This window comes from Eufriesea mexicana, unplaced genomic scaffold (assembly GCF_001483705.2).
Source record: "Eufriesea mexicana isolate 0111107269 unplaced genomic scaffold, ASM148370v2 scaffold515, whole genome shotgun sequence".
NCBI classification, from domain to species: domain Eukaryota; kingdom Metazoa; phylum Arthropoda; class Insecta; order Hymenoptera; family Apidae; genus Eufriesea; species Eufriesea mexicana.
Genome location: NW_016908693.1, coordinates 157,958 through 183,774, shown reverse-complemented (window position 1 = coordinate 183,774; position 25,817 = coordinate 157,958). Strand labels below are relative to the sequence as shown.

Genomic DNA, 25,817 nt, shown 5'->3' with positions numbered 1-25,817 from the left:
ATATATTATATAATACTGATTATATATACATTTTAAAAATTATTAAATTTAATCGAATAATTAAATAAATGGAAAATTGACTACAATGAGAGAGCACTTTTATTTGCAGAAGTATTATGCAGATTATATTATTTCAATTGATTTTGAAATCAATATAAATTGCAATACAAGTTGACTACAAATAGATACGAACATGATGTGTATTATGAATTTCAATAATTTTTTAATAATCACCAATTTTTATTTTTTGAAAAGTTCCATTATGAGTAGTAAATTTTTGTCACTTTTTCTGTTTTTATACAATCTTTCGTACAATACTTCTTCCCAAAGTATTACGATCGATTAAATAATCTGTTGACAGAGTCCTTCGAATCTATGTGCAAAATATAATGTCCTTGACTTCATATCTGCTTCAGATCCTATCTCAAATTTTTGTATTTGCTTTTTTCTTGGATCTATTGGTGAGGTAAAAAGACTTCCATAAATACAGATTTGCTAAAGATATATAGAATGATTTCATATAGGATGATTTCCTCAGAATATAGAATGATCTAATAGCGAACTGGATAAATCAAATTGCACAATTTTCAATCTCAATTTCTTATCAAATATATAACTTTTTCCTTGTTACGTTTTAACTGTCGTATTACTATTGGTCAAGAATTATAATCAGAATCACGATCACAATAATTTTTCACAATTGTCATAAATTTCACAAATATTGCTTTCAATTTTCATTTCTAGTTATTAATTGCGTAGTTTACTAACAATTTTTACGTATTCTAAGTTATATGACCAATTTTCTTTTTTCTAATGAATAGTTAGAATTTTCTTATTACTATTAAAATTAAAAAAGAAATTGGAATATTGAAAATTAAATAATCTCACTCTGGTCATTTACCTAAAATTACCTTTATTATTAATCGAGAATTTGTTTTTATTTTGTTTAATTAACAATTAATTATACTTGTGGTATAGTACAATAGCTTATGCATATAGTAATCTTGGGGAGGTGCATTATCTATGGCATTGTCCTAAAACTTTCATTAATAATTTAATAATAACACACGTTTGTTCGAATATCTATTAGTACTTATTAAATTTACAATCATGCTGTAATTAATTTTACACTAAATTACTCAATTACATGACCTGCATAATGAACTTCATATTTTATATTTCTTGTCATCCAATATATATATAATACTGATTATTAATAAAAATAGACTAATACTTTAAGGACTTATAGAATGTACCAAAAGAATTCAAAAGTGTTTAATGTAAAACATAAATTCTCAAGTTACATTAAAGCAAGTTGTAATTATTTATCTCCTCACAGGAATACTTTATGATACTCATTTACATTGTACGACACGGAATGTAATTGAATTAAACAATAAATGGAAAATATACGCGTGTTAGTTAATGTGGGACAAGGTTTCGAATATTAAAAAATACATAAGATTGATTCATAATTTACATGTATGAATCCTGTATTCAAATAGGAGGAAGCACGTCAGACATCTCTTGTGCAAAAGGAGATAAATTTTTATATCTCGTATCATTTATTATCATTTCATTCATACAATATTAATGATAATATTTTACAGTATTTCCAGTATTTTATAATTAGTAATTTATTTTCATAATGAAATAGTATTTTCTCTTAAATTTCTTAAATCAGTAAACCTTGAAAAAGTTATTTCATTTGTATTTAATGTATATATAAATATTCATATTTAAACGTTACAATAATAATTATATTATTATACATTTACCAACTAACATATTCGTATTCATTTGTTGATACGAGACGTACGTGGGTTATTTACAAATGCAAAATTACATTTCATTCCGAAAACATTAATTTTAGGTTATGTGTTGATTGAAGATTTCTTGCTCCTTCCATTTCGAGTTTTACATGCTTATTTTTAAACACCCTGTAATACTAAAGGAAATAAAATTAATAGACTTGTATACGCATCAGAATACTTTTTTACCTATACTTATTTACTATTCATTTATTCTTCACAGAACTATCTAAAAAATCAAGCTCAGTATATTACCTTTATTATGGTTGTCGATACTTTAAATTTTCGTGTTATTTGCTGAATTGCTGTAAAATTAAGAAATCTCTGTAGATAACTGTACTATGATTGTCAGGTTTCATTATAGTGGCCACGCTTCTAACAGTTTCAAAGGATCGTTATGGAGGCATTATCGATCAAATGATCGTGTTCGTCTTTTATTCTTTATAACGTGGCGAAATGTGGACTCGTTAGTGGTACGGCCGGTTTCTGTATGAGGCACGATGTACGCACCGGTAATTAACGCCACGTCATTTAAGCAATTCACTGATAGTAATTGAAGCCCGCTGCGCAATGGAAATTGTGGTTTGCCGCGATATGAAATGCCGCGTGTCGACCTAATTTCGATCCGTCGACAAAGTCGGCGACAACGACGAAATTTTTTCTTGCCTACGCTATCTATTTTCGTAACATGTTTCGTTTCTCGCGCCATTTCGAAATTTCCTCTACCGTTGTAATCAGATCGTCGTGATTTCAACGAGATTATATAAATATACGGCAACACCGTGGATTAAATGTGATAAACAGTGTTATTACACAACTTACTCCGTTAAACAATTATATTGTGTAATTTTTTCGATCGCAAGTAAATAATTCGTTCGTTACAATTCGACGCTTGACTTCAGTGGCTTTTAGCCTCGCATACGCGTGCGTTCGTGTGATATATCAGTTTACGATCTTGAATAACACGAACTGGTTTTGAAATTTATTCGAGTCAATTCATCGGTTAAAATGAAAGCATTTTAGTGTGGTATTATCTGATCGGTATCGTTTTAATTTATGTAAGTCGTATTCAAAACAAAATTCTTCTTGTCGAAGACATAACCTCCAATTGTGTCAAACGGAACTAAAAGGTTAGCCGGTTTCGTCTTTCTCTGTAAAAGTGGACGAATTAGAAAAGTGTTGGACAAAATTGAAATGCGAAAGGTTGATATTTAATGATGTACAAGTTTAAAGGTTAATTTCGTTGTTGTGCTGTGTATACGTCGCAGTTACTAGCCTTAAAAACTATAATGTAACAAGGTGAACCATGAGGGCGTATTCTCCCAGTTATCTCTGTGAATTTTTTCACGCTACTGACCTGCATATTTTCTCGAACGTCGACTACGGGCCGACTACAGCACTGTTTCGTCCCTGATAACAGGTAATCAACTATGTCGTGCAAGTATGCAAAACGCGTGATCATTTGTTGTACTAACTACTATCAGCGTCACATCGTGCTCAATGATTTTTTAGATAGTTGATTTCACTCTTAGAAATATTTATGTCGTGTAATAGAAAGCGTTTTATTTTCACAGCAAAGTTAAAAATCTTGATATAGAATTTCCGGAATAAGATTGTATCGTGAGTTTCTTATAAAGTTTAGAAATTTAAAACGTTATATTATAAAAGATCATTTTACTCTTACAAAAATTACTTTAAAAAATATTAAATATGTACAAAAAAATGAATATAATATATCGATATTATATAAAGATGATTATAAAAAGAACAAAAGTTTGATTTTCTTTTACGCGCTATAAGTGTTCAATAAATAAAAAATAAATAACATAGTTGTATTTTACTCTCAAAATCGAAAAACTTTTGTATTTTACATTTATTCCGAAGGTATATTGTTTTCGAGATATTTAAATTTAATGTTTTGAAATGAACACCCTGTATAAAGCTTAGGTTACATTAATAGGAAAATACTTTATCGTAAATCGATTTTTACATAACTTTCTTTACATGATCTTTTTTTGTACTATGTCTACCGAGCGTATAAAAGAGACCCTAGTATGTATAATATACGTACACTATTATATATAATATATGTCCAATAATATGTAACACTAAACAGTCTCGTTCGATAATTATATAAAACGTAACGTCAAATAAAATTTAGTAATAACAGGTTAGGTTTATTAATTTAACATTTTAAGCAGTCTACATTATTTTTATTTTTTGAATATCGATTTCAAAATATTTGAAATAATATCGTGCATGTTTGTTGATTATAGTTACGATTTGCTGTTATTTTTCATTGCGTCTTTGTCTGCGCATGTTTCAGGAGCACAAAGTAATTCGATTCCGGAAGTCGCTGCCGGACGGTGTTTCACCGGATGGCGGCAAACAACGAGCTGAACGAGAAGTGGAATTCGTGAGGTTTGTGGCTTCCTGTTTTTTGGGTCCGTACACACAAATCCCCGAGGTCCTCCGTTACGATGCAAGAGACATTGCTAAACTTTCAGAAGCCATTCGCCCTCTTCGATCAGGTAACCTGTTTAACATTACCTAACCTCAAAATTTTATTTGGAAACACTATAAAGACACGTTCGAATTACTCTCTCGCTTACGAAATTTTTTCTTTGAACGATATCCTACCTGCAAGCGTAAATCTTTTTAGAATTCCCCTAAATCTGCCACAATTTGATTTATATCAACGATATATGGAAACAAATCCAGTGGTGCGAATGAGAAGGGAATTATCGAGCGTAACACGTGTATTTCTTTTGTATAACTTGTTTTACAATCTTTCTGTAGATTAGTTTAATAACAAGATACTAACTGCTTTTAAAATTAATGGTACAATATTATAAAAAGCGAAACTGATACTGTCTAACGGTTATACCAACAAATTTATATTTAATTATATATTTTTTGGTATTTTAATGAACTACGATACGATAGTACGAATTCATTTATTAAAGAAAGGTGTAAAAAGATTATTGCAGGACATTCACGAATCTACATTTCTATGTAACTTCCAACAGGTGAAGCTAAAATATACTATAGAAATGTATTGTCAGCTGCATCGAAAATGCACGAATGCGCGTGTGTCGAGTGCGCAGCATATATAACTTAGGGAGAGAGCTGGCCAATGTATGTTTCATAGTGCTTATATTCAGTTCTCGTTTTTAGATGTAACGCTCGCTAACGACATTCGACATTTCGTGAAACTAACTGTTTTAGTTATTTTCTACGTAAATGTTTTATTGCGTAATATTTATGCGCACTTAATTCTTACGAACATATATTTAATTCTTGTGAAGTATATGAAATTATACGTTTATTATTATGAAACGCTTGATCTGCGTGTTTCTTGTTAACGGTATCGAGAAAGTCCGTTTCCACGTGAAATTAAGAATACGCGTGGTCGGTAAGCTCGATAAGGTAGCTTTCTATATAAGCGCAGATGTCGTCTATCGACGCAATCATTGTTCACGAAAACGACAGGTGTCAGGCTGCGGCAACTAACCTCGAACCTCCATATTTTTTCAACTTTCATTGACCGTTCAGGTGGAGGGCCCTTTTTCTTGTGCCTGACCACCTGCTGGCTGCACCTTTTCTTACCGAAGAAAAATGCGAGACATTTGTACGCGTAAAAACCTGCTGACCCGAGATTCTCCTAGCATCGATGAAATCTCACCCGGTACTGGATCTTCGTCTTTAGTTCCGCCTATAAAATTTGAATATTTCGTGAAACATTCTGGTTTCTAGTAACCATATGAATATTTTGGAAGACAACAAAAATATTTCACGCGATTAAATTACCTTCTGTTACACATCTCTCTGTTCCTATTTCTTAGTCACTGTTTAATAATATTATAATATTATTAATATTATTATTATATATGTATCTTATATAATACATGGAATATGTATATATTATTATATATTACATGTATTATACGTATAAATTATTACATATTATGTATTGTATAATACTATACATTATACATAACCTTCAGTCTTCTTTATTTTTATTCAATAGAATAAAGTTTCCGCTCTTTTAATTAATTAAATATCGCTGAAAGTATCGTTTTAATTTATCTTTATTAGTGCTTATTATTCATTATCGAGTAAAATATATATTATACGAATATATGTTATATATAATATACGAGTACATTATATACAACAATTGTATGTAAATAGATAGTTATTTACTTTCTTACTGCATACAGTTTAAGAATTTCATCTCAATATTCCACATTGCACATAACCTTACTGAATTTAAGTACTTATATATCTCTTTCCTCATAGTCTCTCTTCTCTCTTATAGTCCCTTTCCTTTCTCCCTCGAAGTCTCTTATATAGTTGCATATAACAATTGTACGTATCGTATATATTTCATTTTTATTCAAGAGGATAAATATATTTCTCTTAGTCAATATCAACCATAATCATTTCTTTGCTTCATTCCATAGAAATAGTCAACCATAGATAATTCTGAAAGGAAGTGAAATCATTGGCTGCGAAAGTTAATTTACTATCGACGTCTAATATCGAAACGAAAACGCAAGGTATTCGAATTTATTCGTTTTATTTACTCGTTGTCAAGTTCCATCGAACCCTGACCCCTCTACCAATTGCTAGAGACGAGTCAGCCGTGTATACTCCTTGTTATATATTTAAGTACGCGCATATTCTTCTAGCCCTTGCGATGTGTTCACAACGATGGGGTCATGGTTCTCCTGCTCGACGTATCTCCAATCACAATAATAATACCATTGCACTGCATTATAAGAGTGGGCTGCGACCGGTGAGGTTGGAACAGAGAGCGTGACCATGCCGAGTCTCTGAATTGGATCTTTCTAGTACGAAGATTGTCCTGACAAAATGATATCACGATTCTTACTATAAGATAAATCCGTACTCCATGGATGGCTTTCTAGCTGGATCGATAATCTAGCCGTCGAATAACAAGAACATCTGTGCTGCTGCAAAAAAAAAAGAAAAGAAAATGTGTAACTGGATTTTAGATGGAAATATTTGAAATTATAATACACGTGACATGAAACTTTTATAAGCTTCGCAAGTGTGTCATGTATGCATATAATAGCGTATAATGGTTTGCGAAATATTGCTTCAATTCAAATTTCATACTGGAAATCACTTTACTTGTCGGCATGAAATTATAATCAGAAGATTAAACTCCATAGCTGCTCTGAAGATTTTGATTGAAATATCCTGATTTGAAATATTGTGTCTTCTCTGTTATCTCACGATTGTATACAATTTATAGTCATTTGGATGCTAGATGCTTTGAATAATGATACATTTTTATAATATTACATTTGTACCTATAATTTAACAAAATTGGTTGATTGTCATTGTTGCAATTATTTATGTCATCATTGACTTAAATTTTGATTTACATATGTAATGTAAACGTAAAATAACATGTGCATAAACATTTATTTTACAGAGACGATATTTTTCCAACTTAAAAGATAATAACACGAATAAACAAAATATTAATTTTCACTAGCCACATAAAAATTTGTATTTATGATCGCAATCTTATCCATGAAAATCTTCTGTATTGTATTATTGAACTTCTGCCAATAAAACTCATTAACACAAGAATATTATCCAATCGTACTAAAGGTGCACTAGAATTACCGATTTCTAGATTGAGAGCCTTAATATAGTTCATACATAAATAATAATAATTACAGCATTGTAACGACAATAATTAGGTGTAATTACCTATCTTATTAAAAGACGATGATAATCTTGCCAAAAGCAGATGCATGCCTCGAGCAGCAGCAAAAACAGAAATGGACTGGTTCTATAGCTCTAATTTTAATAACAAGTATCCATCAAAAGCAAATTATAGAACGCACCCGATGATCACCTTGACAAGTAAATTACCCAAATGCAATAAATCCAAATAAAATCGTATCCGTTAAGTATAGATTAGCATAACAGTGAACATTTCCTTTTCCGAGTGATCATGTGGCCGGCGAGGAAAAAGCGATATTAACGTGGAGCGCAAGAACGGAAATGGTGATATAAAAATTAATCGTTGAAGGGCCAACGAAAATTTATGACATGCATTTTATGGAGGCTACTCATTGTCGGCCCACACAGTGGCTGCAGCTGCGCGCACTCGAAAGGATGACGACGTCGCCAGACACTCTCGAGGAGACATTAAGCTAGCTTCGCACTCGTTCCTACCTCCACGGAGACGTTCACACGTTCCACGAAGAAACACACGTGCGATCAGTCACTCCTACGAAAAGGGCACGACCCCAGGGTAACATCCGTCGAGTTCTCCTTCGGGAAAGCTGATGCACGGCCTATTGAGTCACCTCCTTCGCCAGACGAGGTCACTTAAATACCGTTTTCTCGCTGCCTATCCTCTTTCCCGAGGAATTAATTGCCCGTTCGGAAGTCCACAGACATTGTTGGACCCTGGTGAAATTGGAGGACATTGCTGCTTTTCCATACCCGTGGTTTTCAACGTCCATCGTCGTGGATTCTCCTAAAAGTTTCAGAGTATAAGTTCCATCGATCGTCCTCTGGCTCGTGTCATTTGTTGCTTCCATTTCGTGAACTTTGATGGAAACTTTTTCTCATTTCCTTGAAATATTCAGTTACATTCGTTTCGGTTAATATTTCACGTATATGCGGAGTGTTGAATTTTAATCGATAACTCTGCATTATTCGTAACTTATATACCGTGTAAGAAAATGTTTCAGATCAGAGCATGGATCGTGTGAAAGGTATAATTAATTTCTGAAAGATGTAATTAATTTCTCTGTACGCTTTGAGGTTATGTCCAAGGCCAATTTTGTTTTTCTAAATGGAAGCTTTTTCTAATTTGACGTTACCCCGAAAACAGTAACTTTTATCAGGGACTGTTTTTACTCGACGAATGCGTTTCGTGAAAGGAAAGAAGAAAATACGACGTGGAAGATTTTCCGAGTTTAAAGTTAAAATTAAGTAAGCCGTGTTAAGAGGACTGAGCTAATATGAATAAAATACGTTAACGAACGGTGTAAAAGTAAATCATTTAAAAACAGTCCCGTGTGTATATAAGAAATATACTAGTTTATAAGGATATTTCCAAAAATATAGTTTTAATTTAAATATTGCTAAGAAATTATTATTATTTATTTATATTTATATTTATAATTATTAATTATTTATTACTGTCAGCTTTACTTACAATTAACATTAATAAAGGAGCGATAATTAACATGTAATATCTTAAGTAAAGTGTCTTGTAAACTAATCATTCTTTGACGCATGTGGGTTAATATCCATTTTTATAGGACATCAAGTTGCATTGACTAATGCGTTAAAAGATGTATGAGACTCTATTTAACAAAATAAATTTGACCTTCGTGTGACCTTGCATCCACCTACAGAGAAATTAATCACATCTTATGACCTCCTCAAAACCATGCAATTCTTGCCTCAACTACTTTTTTATGCAGCAGGTAATTTATGAATAATTTGCATTTATCGATTGATATTGAACACCCCATATGGCAGGAGACACCGAAGACGATTGCCATAAATTTCGTATAATTTTGTTGCTAAGCGACACACAGATTTAGTAGAGTGGGTGTATATGCATACATATCTACCGTTTCGCATAAGTAGATAATTGTTAGATGTATGAGTTATCATCTTTTGTTATAATATTGCGAATATTAATCGAAAGTACCGTTCTTTCTTACTTATTTTGCGTTTAACATATTATGAAATTTCTGATATATTTTTCAACATAATTTTTTACTAGATTTTTACCAATATTTTACGTATTTGGACCTTTCTAAATCATGTTTTCATACTTTCTGACGAATGGTGATGGTTGTCACATATAAATTGGGGTTAATTATAGATACTCCTGTTATGGAAGATCCAAAAAAGTTCTAAAACAGAGAAAAAAATACATTATACACGAACCAACACGTATAAGGAGAGCTTTGATTTACAAGTGTTCAAATAAGCAGAATTTCTGTTAAGATTAACAAATCTTCTTGAATTATTTAATAATTAAAATTATGCTATTTACATTACTCAGCAAACAATTTTGTTGTATGAAACAAACAACTCTAACGTGAAGACAGTTGTCAAAATTGGCACTCTTTTAATAAACAAAAATATTTTCACTAACTCTGGAATATTTATATGTATATATTTTGTTTAATTATACTGACAAATATTTACTTTTATCATTATCAAGAATTTTTTAACTAACAGTTCATTAAAAAAGGTGGTTTTTACATTATTTAAATAAATGAAATGAAATATATGAAAAGCCAAAGTTTTTTTAAGTAAAGTGTCTTGTAAACTAATCATTCTTTGACGCATGTGGGTTAATATCCATTTTTATAGGACATCAAGTTGCATTGACTAATGCGTTAAAAGATGTATGAGACTCTATTTAACAAAATAAATTTGACCTTCGTGTGACCTTGCATCCACCTACAGAGAAATTAATCACATCTTATGACCTCCTCAAAACCATGCAATTCTTGCCTCAACTACTTTTTTATGCAGCAGGTAATTTATGAATAATTTGCATTTATCGATTGATATTGAACACCCCATATGGCAGGAGACACCGAAGACGATTGCCATAAATTTCGTATAATTTTGTTGCTAAGCGACACACAGATTTAGTAGAGTGGGTGTATATGCATACATATCTACCGTTTCGCATAAGTAGATAATTGTTAGATGTATGAGTTATCATCTTTTGTTATAATATTGCGAATATTAATCGAAAGTACCGTTCTTTCTTACTTATTTTGCGTTTAACATATTATGAAATTTCTGATATATTTTTCAACATAATTTTTTACTAGATTTTTACCAATATTTTACGTATTTGGACCTTTCTAAATCATGTTTTCATACTTTCTGACGAATGGTGATGGTTGTCACATATAAATTGGGGTTAATTATAGATACTCCTGTTATGGAAGATCCAAAAAAGTTCTAAAACAGAGAAAAAAATACATTATACACGAACCAACACGTATAAGGAGAGCTTTGATTTACAAGTGTTCAAATAAGCAGAATTTCTGTTAAGATTAACAAATCTTCTTGAATTATTTAATAATTAAAATTATGCTATTTACATTACTCAGCAAACAATTTTGTTGTATGAAACAAACAACTCTAACGTGAAGACAGTTGTCAAAATTGGCACTATTTTAATAAACAAAAATATTTTCACTAACTCTGGAATATTTATATGTATATATTTTGTTTAATTATACTGACAAATATTTACTTTTATCATTATCAAGAATTTTTTAACTAACAGTTCATTAAAAAAGGTGGTTTTTACATTATTTAAATAAATGAAATGAAATATATGAAAAGCCAAAGTTTTCATATCCCCAGTACATATGTTAACTTTCACCTTAATTTCGTTGCTAAATATAAATATTTATTGTTGAAAATTATTTATATAATTATTATTTATGGATTAAAATAAGAAATTTCAGATTCACATATTTTCAATTTTGACCCAAAGATTACTTATATTGATTTACATGAATGTGAATTAAGATTTAGTATGACAAACGAAAAAGAAATTCGAATTTTTAATACATTATATTATATACAAATTATTTTTTTTTTTTAAATTTCTACATATCTGCATTCCCCATTTGCAAATGTATATTTTCGAAAGAAGAAAAGATTTACCACCAGCCATCTTGGTTTCAAAGATATTCTAAAAGATATGTTTTTCATCATAAGACAAAGATACGCGTAAAATATATTTTGCAAACTATGTTTCACAAAGTTCATCAAAGTCCGTATGTGAGTTGCATATGTTCCATTGTACGTTTGACACGATGATACATAACATATAATATCGTAAAAAATTATATAAAATCATATAAAGTCATATAAATTGCAAAAAAATATCTTTACCTATAATCCTTTATTAATCGATTCTGAAAGTTTCCAAATTTTATTACATGAAATCTAAGAAGCGACGGTGGAAATGCATTAACGAGATACAATCGTGACTTTACAATTTGTGCATTTGGACAAGTTGCATTAGGAGCAGCGTGGTTAGTCAGAGACTCCACTTTTCTCCTCCTCCTCACATTTTGTCGGCCTAGACTCCCCTTCGCTTTCTCTGCTCTCGACTGCTGTCCGAGTCGAAGTAGGAAAACATATCCGGTGTCCCTCACAGAAATAGTGTTCTTACGTAAGACGATTTCGCCGCGTATCGCAGTACAAATGAACACCCGTTATTCCTCCCCACTCCGTTGCTAACTACCTGAGTCAGGCGAGCAAGCAGCGTTGCGGTGAGAGCGGAGAGAAGCGTGGAGTCTCTGTCTGGCCACGCTGATTGGGAGAGTTTATTGCTTGATGGTAGCCGTATCTTGAAACTTGCACGATGCACGAGAAACCCGCTTCTACGAGAACGCGTCAAGCTGACAGGAAGAAATTAGAACGATATGAGAAACCGTTCGTGGAGAATGGAAACCGCTCGAATTACAAAGAAAACACGTTATACAGGAAGCCTGAATAGGTTCCTCTTAACGAACGACCGTATACTTCGCGTGGACTTCGTTTTCCAATACTTTTCCATCTTATTCGTTGTACCTTCTAAAATAGTGATTATCGAGGCACAATATAAGCAATAATAAATTGTTTCTTGGTTGAATTGGTTGTATACCAGGAACATTGTTCCTCATAAGGGCAAAACAGTGCTAGAACTAACTATACATCGTAATTCTCACGCCACTTAGTTACATTACGTGTTACCAACGTATAATTGTGAGAATAACTAGACATTCACGAACAGTAGTGTCTTATAGGTAATTTATTTTTAAGTCGATATTTTAGACTTGTAACGAGGAAAGCAATTTTATTATATTGAGAGCTTTATTTATTTAAAAATATTATTACTATTACCAATTATTGATTAATAAATAATAATTAAGAATGAGATTAATAATTAATATTAGTATTAATTATTCATTAGTAATAATTTATAAGTAATTCGTCCTTACGAAATTTTTCCAAAATTATTAGTATTTCAGATACATATTTTATTTATTTATACATAATATAACATTATATTTAGATACATAATTAGAACATTATGTGATAAAGAAAGAAATTTTATTACGTGGAAAATTATTTGTTTAAAATATTATTGTTATTATTAATATTAATTACAAATTAATAAAATTTAATCTTGAGATATGATTTATATGCTTATTACAAAGTAATATGTAGTTAATTAGTTTTACAAAACTTTCCAATCATCATTTTAAATATTTTGGTATTATTTTAGTATTATTTAGTAAATAAGAAAAGGCCGAAAAGGATTTACTACAATGAGAAATATTTATTCTAAAATATTATTACTATTATGAAATTAAATAATAACTAATAACTAAGTTGATAATTAATATTAGTATTAATTATTTGTTAATAAAATCTAACCTCGAAAAATGAAATTGTTTAAACCACTTTTTAATAGATGCAATTACAAGATAATTTTATGAAATTTTTCACAAATTGATATTAGTATTAATTATTTGCTAATAGAATCTAACCTCAAAACATGAAATTGTTTAAAACACTTTTTAATAGATGCAATTACAAGATAATTTTATGAAATTTTTTACAAATGTATACTTGTCTTACTAACACTGTGATATTATGTAACGATAAAAGGAATTTTGTTATCATGCGATTTATTTGATAGAAAGTAACTAATTTTTGGTTAACGGAATAGAAGATGAAATCTTTCTAAAAACATCCTGCTCCACCTAGTTGAAAAATAATTTATTATTTAGTTGACTATACTTTGATCAAATTAGAGGCTATTACGTTTGTTTGCGCAGGACTTATATTTAAAGGAAAGAAAGCAATTTCATACCAACTCCCGTTTCTCATGACCTTTTAACTGGGATCAGGAGACTAGCGTTGTAATTCGTATTATGTTTCTTAGCACATGTATGTGTGAAATTACAGAAACTCGTATTGATGCAGTTCTGTGAGCAGCACATGGTGTAGTCGAAGGCTAACAGTAAGATAATTTATTTGAAATGAGGTATTCGAACGAGTACTAAATTAGATTTTACGACTTACATCCCTTTACCATATAATCTCGATATTTCAATTCAAAGTGAACTCTTGGCGTTACTTGCTTCTATCATCATACCGTTTCATTGAACTATTAATTATTTATCTAATAATTTGTTGTCGCTTTTCATTTGTTAGGCATTACGCGTTACATAATATTTAAATATTACTATATAATATAAAAACTCGATTAATTATTGATTAACATTATTGATTAAATGATAACGTGATAATCTATAAAATACTGTTGGCATTTTTCATTCAGAATTGTTATTTATTTTTTATCTTGTTTTCAACGAGAATCTTTTGACTTAAATTTGAAAAATATAGTGATGAACGTATATATATTAGGAATATTTTGCTTCAAATTGAATTCAATTTTATAGGTGCCATTAATATTTGAAATTTTTCACAAATTGATATTAGTATTAATTATTTGCTAATAGAATCTAACCTCAAAACATGAAATTGTTTAAAACACTTTTTAATAGATGCAATTACAAGATAATTTTATGAAATTTTTTACAAATGTATACTTGTCTTACTAACACTGTGATATTATGTAACGATAAAAGGAATTTTGTTATCATGCGATTTATTTGATAGAAAGTAACTAATTTTTGGTTAACGGAATAGAAGATGAAATCTTTCTAAAAACATCCTGCTCCACCTAGTTGAAAAATAATTTATTATTTAGTTGACTATACTTTGATCAAATTAGAGGCTATTACGTTTGTTTGCGCAGGACTTATATTTAAAGGAAAGAAAGCAATTTCATACCAACTCCCGTTTCTCATGACCTTTTAACTGGGATCAGGAGACTAGCGTTGTAATTCGTATTATGTTTCTTAGCACATGTATGTGTGAAATTACAGAAACTCGTATTGATGCAGTTCTGTGAGCAGCACATGGTGTAGTCGAAGGCTAACAGTAAGATAATTTATTTGAAATGAGGTATTCGAACGAGTACTAAATTAGATTTTACGACTTACATCCCTTTACCATATAATCTCGATATTTCAATTCAAAGTGAACTCTTGGCGTTACTTGCTTCTATCATCATACCGTTTCATTGAACTATTAATTATTTATCTAATAATTTGTTGTCGCTTTTCATTTGTTAGGCATTACGCGTTACATAATATTTAAATATTACTATATAATATAAAAACTCGATTAATTATTGATTAACATTATTGATTAAATGATAATGTGATAATCTATAAAATACTGTTGGCATTTTTCATTCAGAATTGTTATTTATTTTTTATCTTGTTTTCAACGAGAATCTTTTGACTTAAATTTGAAAAATATAGTGATGAACGTATATATATTAGGAATATTTTGCTTCAAATTGAATTCAATTTTATAGGTGCCATTAATATTATTTATTTATTCAATATTTATAAGAAAAATTTTATTTTTAAGAGAACCAGTGTTGGACTAAATTCCCTGTAACTACAGATGTTATTAATATTATTTATTTATTTAATATTCATAAGAAGAACTTTATTTTTAAGAGGACTACAGTTGGACTAAATTTCTTGTAACTACAATTTTCAATTGTAACGTTTCTAAATTATTTCCAAAATTTTAATCATAGTTAACACATTATTGCTAAAATTTTTTTGGTACAATTAGATTAACGATCAGCTGAATGACCTTTTGCAATATATATCATGAAAATGAAACAACTTTTCATCGAATAATAATACAATGAAATGAAATTGAAATTGAAATTAAAATAATAAATTTCATGGAATAACGTTCATAGAATTATTTGAAAATTATACACGATTTTTAGCATTTCAAGGAAAACTTCATCGACTAGGAAAATATTAAGCTTTTCATACCGGTAGTTACGCAACGCCGTCGACTTTTACTTGACATTCAAACACATAGTCCTATGGAGAACCTCTCCCGAACTGTCGTCATACGAGTCTGCTATTATTTTCTCAGGAAGCTCTGGTAGACAGGAAAACGAAATCTGAAACTTTCGCTGCTATACCCTCTAACGACCACCTTACCGGCGGAAATCGTGCCTAAACATGAGCTGCCGACTTGTCAGCTGGCCATAGTTACCGTTGCTGATAATATCGATCTTCCGTTCCAACAAAAGCCACAAACTATTGCAATCATGAAGCCGCATATCCATCGGTCAGAGTGGTCATGTGCAAGTGACTCGCAATGTTCGCGGACGTTTGACTACTGACGAGTTTTTCCATCAACCCACTCAGTTGTGACGAATTACTCATCTTGTATGAAGTTTTGATGTTGTAAAACTAACTAATACATCTTCATACATGTTCACTTGCGATAACTATAAATGGAAACCTAAAAATTATTTTACTTATAATTAAATAAAAATTACGTTAAATATAGTTACTCATATTTAAGTAATTTGGTGATAATATTCAGAGAAATAACTAGATCTTAAATATAGGGATAAAATTAAATATTTTTTTTTTTTTTTTGTGTTATAGAATTATGTATCCATAGTTTGCTTTTATTGTAAAATTAAATGTAATTTCTTGCAGTATGATAAAATGAACTATACTTTTGTGGTTTGTTATAAAATTAAATACAGTTTACCGCTGTAATAAAATTTTGTAAAACTAACTAATAATACATCATCATACATGTTCACTTGCCATAACTATAAATGGAAACGTGAAAATGATTATTTTATTTATAATTAAATAAAAATTACGTTGAATATTGTTACTCATATTTAAGTAATTTGATGATAATATTCAGAGAAATAACTAGATCTTAAATATAGGGATAAAATTAAATGTAATTTCTTGCATTATGATAAAATTAAATTTTTTTTTTTTTTGTGTTATAGAATTATGTATCCATAGTTTGCTTTTATTGTAAAATTAAATGTAATTTCTTGCAGTATGATAAAATTAACTATACTTTTGTGGTTTGTTATAAAATTAAATACAGTTTACCGCTGTAATAAAATTTTGTAGAACTAACTAATACATCTTCATACATGTTCACTTGCGATAACTATAAATGGAAACCTAAAAATTATTTTACTTATAATTAAATAAAAATTACGTTAAATATAGTTACTCATATTTAAGTAATTTGGTGATAATATTCAGAGAAATAACTAGATCTTAAATATAGGGATAAAATTAAATATAATTTCTTGATTATGATAAAATTAACTATACTTTTGTGGTTTGTTATAAAATTAAATACAGGTTTATGCTATAGTGAAATTAAACGTTGTTTCTTGCATCATTATGATAACAAATATTTTAACCGGTGTTTTTTACATTTCCTTTAAAATAGTATATACATTTATTTATTTTATTATTATCAAATTTAGCGTAAGTATTGTCAATGTATATAATAGTTTTGTGGGCAAATATATTATATTGTGCTTCGAATATTAATCTTGGGATGAAAATGATGACAGAAAAATTCCGTTTGCAGTTTTCATAATATGTAAATACATAGCAGTGCTTCTCAACTTTTCTATTACATGATCCAACAAATTCTTTGAACTGGTACGTATCGTCAGATTCAAATGTCTATAATATAAAATTTTCCAAAATTCGGTAAACTAGAATAACCGTATATTACGTAAATTAATAAAATTACACGTGTTTAATAATACATGTAGAACGTAACATTCGGTATATTCCCATTGAAACAATTCACACGTAGTTCAATTGATAATAAATATTTCAATTTCATTTTTTACTATTCATATGCGACTGTGAAAAGATAAGTGGCCAACGATTTTTATTTTCCACCTATTAAAAACGAAGTAGTATTAAATTTTTCCACCTATTAAAAACATAGCAGGTTGAGAAACACTGCTATGAAGTACTAGATAGGATTCAAACGATAAAGCAACTTGCCTCCGTCATAACTTTCAGTTGTTTGTCCTACTTTATCCTTTTTTTTAACCAATTTTTTACACGCAGAGTTCAAAATGTCGTTTAGATAAATCCTAAAATGAAAGTTTAGGTTTATCACACGCTCTTATCAATCATTATGAATGTCTGATTTGTGCAATTTTCCACATTCCTTGGAACCATAACTGTACAAATTCGGGAAGTATAACAACTATCAAATACATGGACAAACAAATATCCAACAATAAGCAAATACAGGCAATTAATGATGAACATCATTCGTCATTGTTGTAAATTTACTTCTATTCAAAATAACGATATATAGAGGTAATACCTTTGTGGAGAATATAATAATATTTTATCTATAGTAATATTTGATTTAGTATGACAATTAGCAGAAAATTTCATCAAATATTATTTAAAAATTGGACTATGGGATAATGCGTGTGCTAACTTAAAGAAAATGACACAAATGCTTCAATTCGAGAAGATCCGTGAAAATTAATGCGTAAACGAAAGGTTTTGGGAACGAATGCGTCACAGAACAAAGAGATGTTTATATGTGAAACATCCCTTCAAGGTAAACATACGAGCCTGCTATTCCATAAAACGACCTCGTCGAAAAATGTTGATAGGTTATAAATCCACGCCAATAAATACGTAGATAAATGCGAATAATTAAGTCCACTATGTGAGCGAGTTTGAACAAGTGAAACTCATTTGTCCATAATTGAGCCGTTCACTACACAAATCGATTAATTCCACTTTTTAAAAAATGTTAAATTTAAGTGTCAAAGCAATTGGTATAGTCGTAACTTTTTATATTTATAATAACTTTCCCCGATAATTAAGATTAACACCAATAAACGACAAAAATTTTTTGGCCACCGAATAATAAATAATTTATTTCAGAGATCACTTTGATTAACTCCGTACTCCAATGTAAATCGTTGCAATAATGCAACTCAAATGCACTAGCAAGCCATGAATGATAACGGTGAATTTTTTAGCCCCGTCTTATCAGAATTTAAGTAAAATTTAGTAAAATTTAAATAATGTAAAATGTAATAAAATTTAACCTCAAAATAAATTCTAAGAAATGTAGTATAATACCATATATAGTAGTATAATGTAATAAAATTTAACCTCAAAATAAATTCTAAGAAATGTAGTATAATACAATATAAGGTAGTATAATGTAATAAAATTTAACCTCAAAATAAATTCTAAAGAATGTGGTACAATATAATGTATTATAATGTAATCAAATTTAACCTCAAAATAAATTCTAAGAAATGTAGTACAATATAATGTACTATAATGTAATAAAATTTAACCTCAAATTCTAAGAATTCTAAGAATTGTATTTCAATTCCAAGAATTCTAAGAAATGTAGATAGATTGATATAGTTTCTGTGTATGAATTTTTCCAGATTTCTTTATAAGGAAATCGGTATAGTCGTAATTAGTAAGTAACCATAACTTATGTATCAAGAACAAAGAGTACATGGAAGGGAATTCGGTTAGCCATTCGTTTATCCGGTCACCCTTTAAATCAACCAAGCATACATCCTGGAATCTCCCTGCTATCTGTTTTGCTCGAGAAACCAATCCTTTGTCCCTTCAGGTGCACAAAGCGAATTCCCTGACAAAAACAGTCTGGTGCTTTATGATTGTTGGTTTGATAAAGCTTGAGCTGCACGAAGGTAGAATTATCACTCTGTTGCACAGAATGGAAGTTCACGCTTTCTGGTTACCGTGACTTTAATTATCCAGTATCGCATTTTATCTTCGATTTTCTTGAAGGACATCCCTTTTTCCTTTTTAAAATATAGCTATCACCGTGTTGCGAAAACATTCCTTTGCTTCCCTTATTTCACGTCCTTAAAGAGATTTCCCGTCCACAACGAAATTACTCCCTGTAGAATTTATTATGCTCGTCATGTACAAGCTGTGTCAAAATTAATCGTCGTGGGCTTTTGAAAGAAATAGGTGCAAAATCGTTTTTGCGTATAATTTTCGAGATTAATTTCATTCTTTTCATTATTATTTCATCGTGTTTTGCTCGTTAGGAAGAGAAAATGTTTAATAGGAACCACTGGATGCTACTGGACCGATCTCCCAAAAGATTAACCGCAAATATTTAGACTTATTGCACAAAGACGCATCCGGCGATAGTTTGAGTCAATATTTTTCCAGTGTCATACTGTTTCGTCGACACATGTATCGAGTAGGATGTATGCAACGAGTGAAATTCAGAAAGAGTATCAAATTCGTCGAGGACTCGCTTCGTGAAACTGCTCACTCGAAACAGACCTCATTGTTCTTTATGATTCGTATAGTGGCAACGGTGTAGTCATGTATGTAGGCATGTAGTTGAAGGGGCTCTACTAAACTAGCTATATTTTCGACAATTTTCAATATTTTCTCATGAAAAAAATAGTATGTACTCCTTAAACATATGTCAAAAGCATGCCACAAATCTTGAAACAATAATGTGTTTATGGTTCTTAAAAAAAAAAAAATCCCAAATAGCACCTGAAAAATTGAACTCAAGATTAGAGTATCTACCCGTTTATTGAATTATTGAAAATCGTTGAAACGATTATGAATGAAAACACTAAATCTGAATATATTTTTATTAATTTTAACCCTTCGACTACTAAAGGCGCTCAAAAGTTTTTCTTGCTATTAAATTTCAAGTATGCATAGTAACAATTTAACGCAGAGAATGCAAAGAAATAAATAATGTTGTTTTAACGTAGTGGAATATAGTATTTTATTATCATTTGAGTATACAATAATTCTTCAGAAATGTACGAACAGTTTCACCGTTACTGGTGTACATTGCAAATGGATTCCTACCGTATGGTACGATTGGTGCGTTCCAAAGTCTGCGTAAGGTTAAGTTTCTATTAAAAGCAAGAGGTTAAGTTTCTTCGAAATAATTCTATCGAATGAAAATATGCATCGATCGCTCTCAACAACATTTTATTCACGATAGAATGACTCCACGAAAGCAAATAGCAGTGATCGATTCGTGGAAATTCATATTTCCAGATAAATGACCATTTACGTGGCCATACGAGTATAAACACACGAGTGTTGTATATTCGCCTTTCCATTTCGTCCCACACCCTCGATTTTTCATTCCTCCGCCATAGTTGATTTTTATCAGCGATTAACGGCACAAAACAGATTCTCTGTTACTATTTTCCATGTTTCCAATTTTACAAGATTTCGATTTCACGGAAAGATCCATTCGGATAAAAGCTTGCCCATTTATTTATATAGACATTTTCAGTGAAGCGATATTGTGCACATTCGATACGAGCAAATCGATTTCCTGTCTAGGACCGTTCATGGCGAATAACTCGTATTATTATCTATACATGGATAGGATGAAAACTGTTTAACCATTAGGATGTCAGTCTCCATGTGAACACAATCTTCTAAATCATCTGAGCGAATTACCGTTGCAACCAGCCTATTTCCAATGCATTTATGCGATTTGAATGTTCCATAACCTCATTTTACTTATACTTCATAAACGTCCAGTTACTGAAAGATTACTCATGAATATACAAAAGATATCTTATGTAATTGTAGAATATTAACTTTTTATAATTATCTTTCATTTTGAACCGATCAAAAAGCAACAAATACAGTTGTGATGAAAAAATCTGTAATAAATGTGACACTAATAATATTTAAAGATATACATGGTGTCCCAGCAACGGCAGTACAACCGGGAATGGCTGATTCTACATGCAGAAACGAATCGAAAAAGAAGAATAAAATTTTTTATTTCGAAGCTTCGTTTTCGAGAAAATTGACTTTGAATATTCACCGAGTACGCGTGCACTTAACTATATTTGAGATGGATAGACCATCAATACATCAGCATCGGTGGAACAACCGAGGAGGGGGTGATTCTACGTGAAAAAACAAATCGAAAATAAAGAACAAAATTTCTTCGTTCGAAGCTTCGTTGTCGAGAAAATCGATTTTGAATATTCATCGAGTACGCGTGCACTTAGCTATGGCTTGCAATTAAATAGATAAACCATTACTGCATCAGCATCGATGGTAGAACCAAGAAAAGCGTGATTCTACGTGAAGAAACAAAACGAAAATAAAGAATAAAATTTCTTCATTCGAAGCTTCGTTGTCGAGAAAATCGACTTTGAATATTCACAGAGTACGCTAGTATACTGATGGTCCATCCATCCAACGATAAGCCGAACTTCTACTTCCGCGATGTCGTTAGAATGGGAGGGTTGGTGGGGATTCGGTCTTACGTTTAGTTCAGCGGACTTCTTGTCTGCTACGCATAGTAGATGCACCCGTCCTCGGTGAATATTCAAAGTCGATTTTCTCGATAACGAAGCTTCGAATGAAAAAATTTTATTCTTTATTTTCGATTTGTTTTTTCACGTAGAATCACCCCCTCCTCGGTTGTATCACCGATGCTTATATGTCGATGGTTTATCCATCTAAGCCACAGCTAGGTGCATCCGTACTCGGTGAATATGCAAAGTCGATTTTCTCGATAACGAAGCCTCGAATGAAAAAATTTTATTCTTTATTTTCGATTTGTTTTTTCACGTAGAATCATCTAGTCCTCAGTTGTACCACCGATACTCATGTATTGATGGTCTATCCATATAAATCATAGTTAAGTACACGTATTCCCAGTGAATATTCAAAGTCGATTTTCTCGACAACGAAGCTTCGAATCAAAAAGTTTTATTCTTTTTCTTCGATTCATTTCTGCATGTAGAATCAGTTCCTTCCAGGTTGTATTACCGTTACTGGGCCACCCTGTATCATAATACCCAAATACTTTAATTTTTGAAATAGAAAATGTAATTTCTTAAATTAAAGTACAACGTTTATTATAATGTACTAGAAACTAACTGTATATAGTTTTATAGTAACGAATATATAAAGTTTATTATTAGCGAAATATGTATACGCACTTATGTAAATGCGAAGAACGAATATACTCGTCCTTATGGAATTGATATCCTGTATAGAACGTAACGTAGCGAAATGAAGTACAATTTGCAAAAATATGAGACAGAAGTAAATAAATAGTTCTAAATACAAGCACATATTTTTGAACCTCTATCATAAAACAATAAATTGTCAATTTTGAAAGTAATTGACCGTCATAAATCGCTTATCGAATGGAAAGCAAAAATTTAACCCCTTTACTATCTTGCGTACACATATAGAGACATATGTATGTGATGTCTAAAACTGGTAGTTTGTACACTTGTCCATCACGTGCAATACACAAAGCTTATGAAAAATAAATTTGAATTTACACATTTCGTACATAACCAGTGACGTGCACATATTTCTTCAATTTTATTTTTTACAAATTTTTTAATACACGAATAAAATGTACTATAATAAAGAGAATAACCAGCAATAAAGTAAAAAATAACTAGACACGTAAAGGATTAATATAAAAAATACATACATACATACATACGTCAGTGTCACGTGGCAGATACAGTACGTCATGAAAACTATATATAATTTATGACAAAAATTTAAAATAACGACGATTTATAATATTAAAATTAACATCATTTTCAAAAAGTCATGCAGTAATAGCGATACACGCTTTCTTATCGTTAGTTCAAAAAATTTTACGTTCTCATTAGTATGTGCAATTAATCTTAAATTAATTTACGTTAAATTGGCAAATTTGTATCGTATATCTCAAAAAAAGAAATATCCTATTCATTTCTAAAATTTCGAGTTAATATTTTAAATTTAATATTATTTTCTCTTATTTCTTTATACCCCCCCCCCCCCCCCCCCTTAAAGAAATTCGTATCGAGAAATTTAAAAATAAAATTGTTAAAATCTGTCGTCATATGTCAAATGATCAACATCTATTTAATGTTTTATTTATGTCTCTTTATAATCAGGCTTTTGCCGTACCAGACACGTTTCATCAGAAGAGAAATCGCCTTATTTACGGCGTATCTGTTAATTTATTCACGCCCACGTTATGTACAGCGAGATCTAACGAGTTAGAAATCTGAAAAAGAACTAAATTAGAATAAACGCATTTAAATTAACGATAATAGTCCATACTCAATCGACGTTTTCTTTTTCATTTTGGAATGTTAGTATATAACAAACCCGTAAATATGTGTATAATAATTTATAGTAACATATCTACTGGGTGAATTTAGTTTTCTTTATAATTTCTATTTTATATAATTTATATTCTGGCGTTGTAAAACTTTTATTAACGATTTTTGTTGTGATAAATCGTAGGCCTGCAACTGTGGTGTCAGGTATGTTACAGACCAATAGTGACTTTTGGGTCTCGGGGACCCTCGCTATTGGGCAGCCATCAAGAGGTCGTGCTTTGCTTTTTGATTTATAAGGACCCTCTGTTTTCTGGAAAGGCTCAGCCTTAACACTAGATTTACGGACGCTATCTGTATACCTATTTCTAAGGACACCTGTCAAATTGACAAGTAAAGGAAACCATATGCCTTCTTTTTTAACGATTAGTTTAATTTAAAAACAATTATATATTATATCAACAGTCTTAATATAAGTTAACTAAATCTGTTACCATCGTATAATTGGAGCTACCCTTCCGTCAAATTCACGGGTTCCGTAAATCCAGTGTTAAACACTGTACAGTACAGAGGGCATTATTGTATATAAGAACACGTACATTCAATTATATCTGCATAAGTGTATTTGTATCTATCACTAACAGTAAATTTCATATATTTCGTTGATATACAACTAACTGTATACGGATAGTTTTCTACACATTTTAACTCTTTGCACTCGAGAGGTGACCCTCGGTCGCCATTTAATCAGAACCGAAAGATCGATGTTAATTAATATATGAAACTTAAAATTACTCAAAATAAAAATGACTCGAAATAAAATAATTCTGCGTCTTAATTTCCATACGATTTCTTATTTACCGTTTTAAAAATATCGTCAACTTTATGGCAGAAAATCTTCGAATCACTATTTTTCTGTAACGAAAAATTCGCCGAGTGCAAAGGGTTAATAAACGCTGCAATTTTATTCGAGAAATTACGACAATTTTTTTACTAATGCACTAATTTAACACGAGCTTTCGAATGTATATTAAATCATGTTTTACATTCAATTTATCTTCGTAGCGTTTTTTTTGTTGAGCACAATTTGTATTTATTTGAAATACAAATAAAGTTTTAAAAATTTTTAAAAGTAATTTTTTAAAAGTAAATTTTATAAAGTTTTCTAAATTTTTATCTGTGATTATATTTTTATTAAAGGTTATTAACATTCTTTAAATAACAAGGTTAAATGAATATTTTGTTTTAATTTCTTTAAGTTCTATATATTTTTCCAAATGTGTTTCAACAAGTAATAATGAGACTGTCATTTTATTTCTATTTATTCGTTTATTTATATACTTACGTTTGTTGTTTATGCATATCGCTATTAAATTTTGAATGGAAATGAGGAAATTGATATTAACGAATTTGTCAGAAGTTTCAATTTATGGAAATGAAATTCATCCCCCTTAATTTGAAGCACAATGAAAGTGCAAGATAAATAGAATGAATCATCATGACCAGAAAGAGAAAGTCGCTCGATATTTGAAATCGAACGATGAATCATCATTTCGATTATATTTTTATAATTCTTATTTTCTCGATTTTCCTAGTATTTTTCCATTTTTCCATTTATAATTATTAACAAAAACATTTGCAGTGCAATAATGAGGTTTCCACGATTTAAATGATTCCAAATATAGATTCGTTAATTTTATGGTTACAATTATATAAATAGAAAATTTTTATTAAAATTTAGATCTATTGCCTTCATTTGCTTCATTTATTTTTATTACAGCAATTTTATCGATTTTATCTTTATTACTGCCAAATTTTTCCGAAACGCAAGTACTTTAAGGCTTTTATATTGTTCCTCAGTAAGGCTATTACTGAAATATGGT

General features: G+C 30.3%; 1 protein-coding gene across 1 annotated transcript in view; it reads left to right on the top strand.

The window, feature by feature from the left end:
* The window catches only part of Ipk1 (Inositol phosphate kinase 1), a 76,443-nt gene that overhangs the window by 29,740 nt on the left and 20,886 nt on the right, over positions 1–25,817 (top strand). The window contains exon 3 of the mRNA XM_017897541.1: positions 4,138–4,342. Coding sequence (XP_017753030.1) covers positions 4,138–4,342 — 205 coding nt within the window. The remainder of the gene's footprint in view (positions 1–4,137; positions 4,343–25,817) is intronic.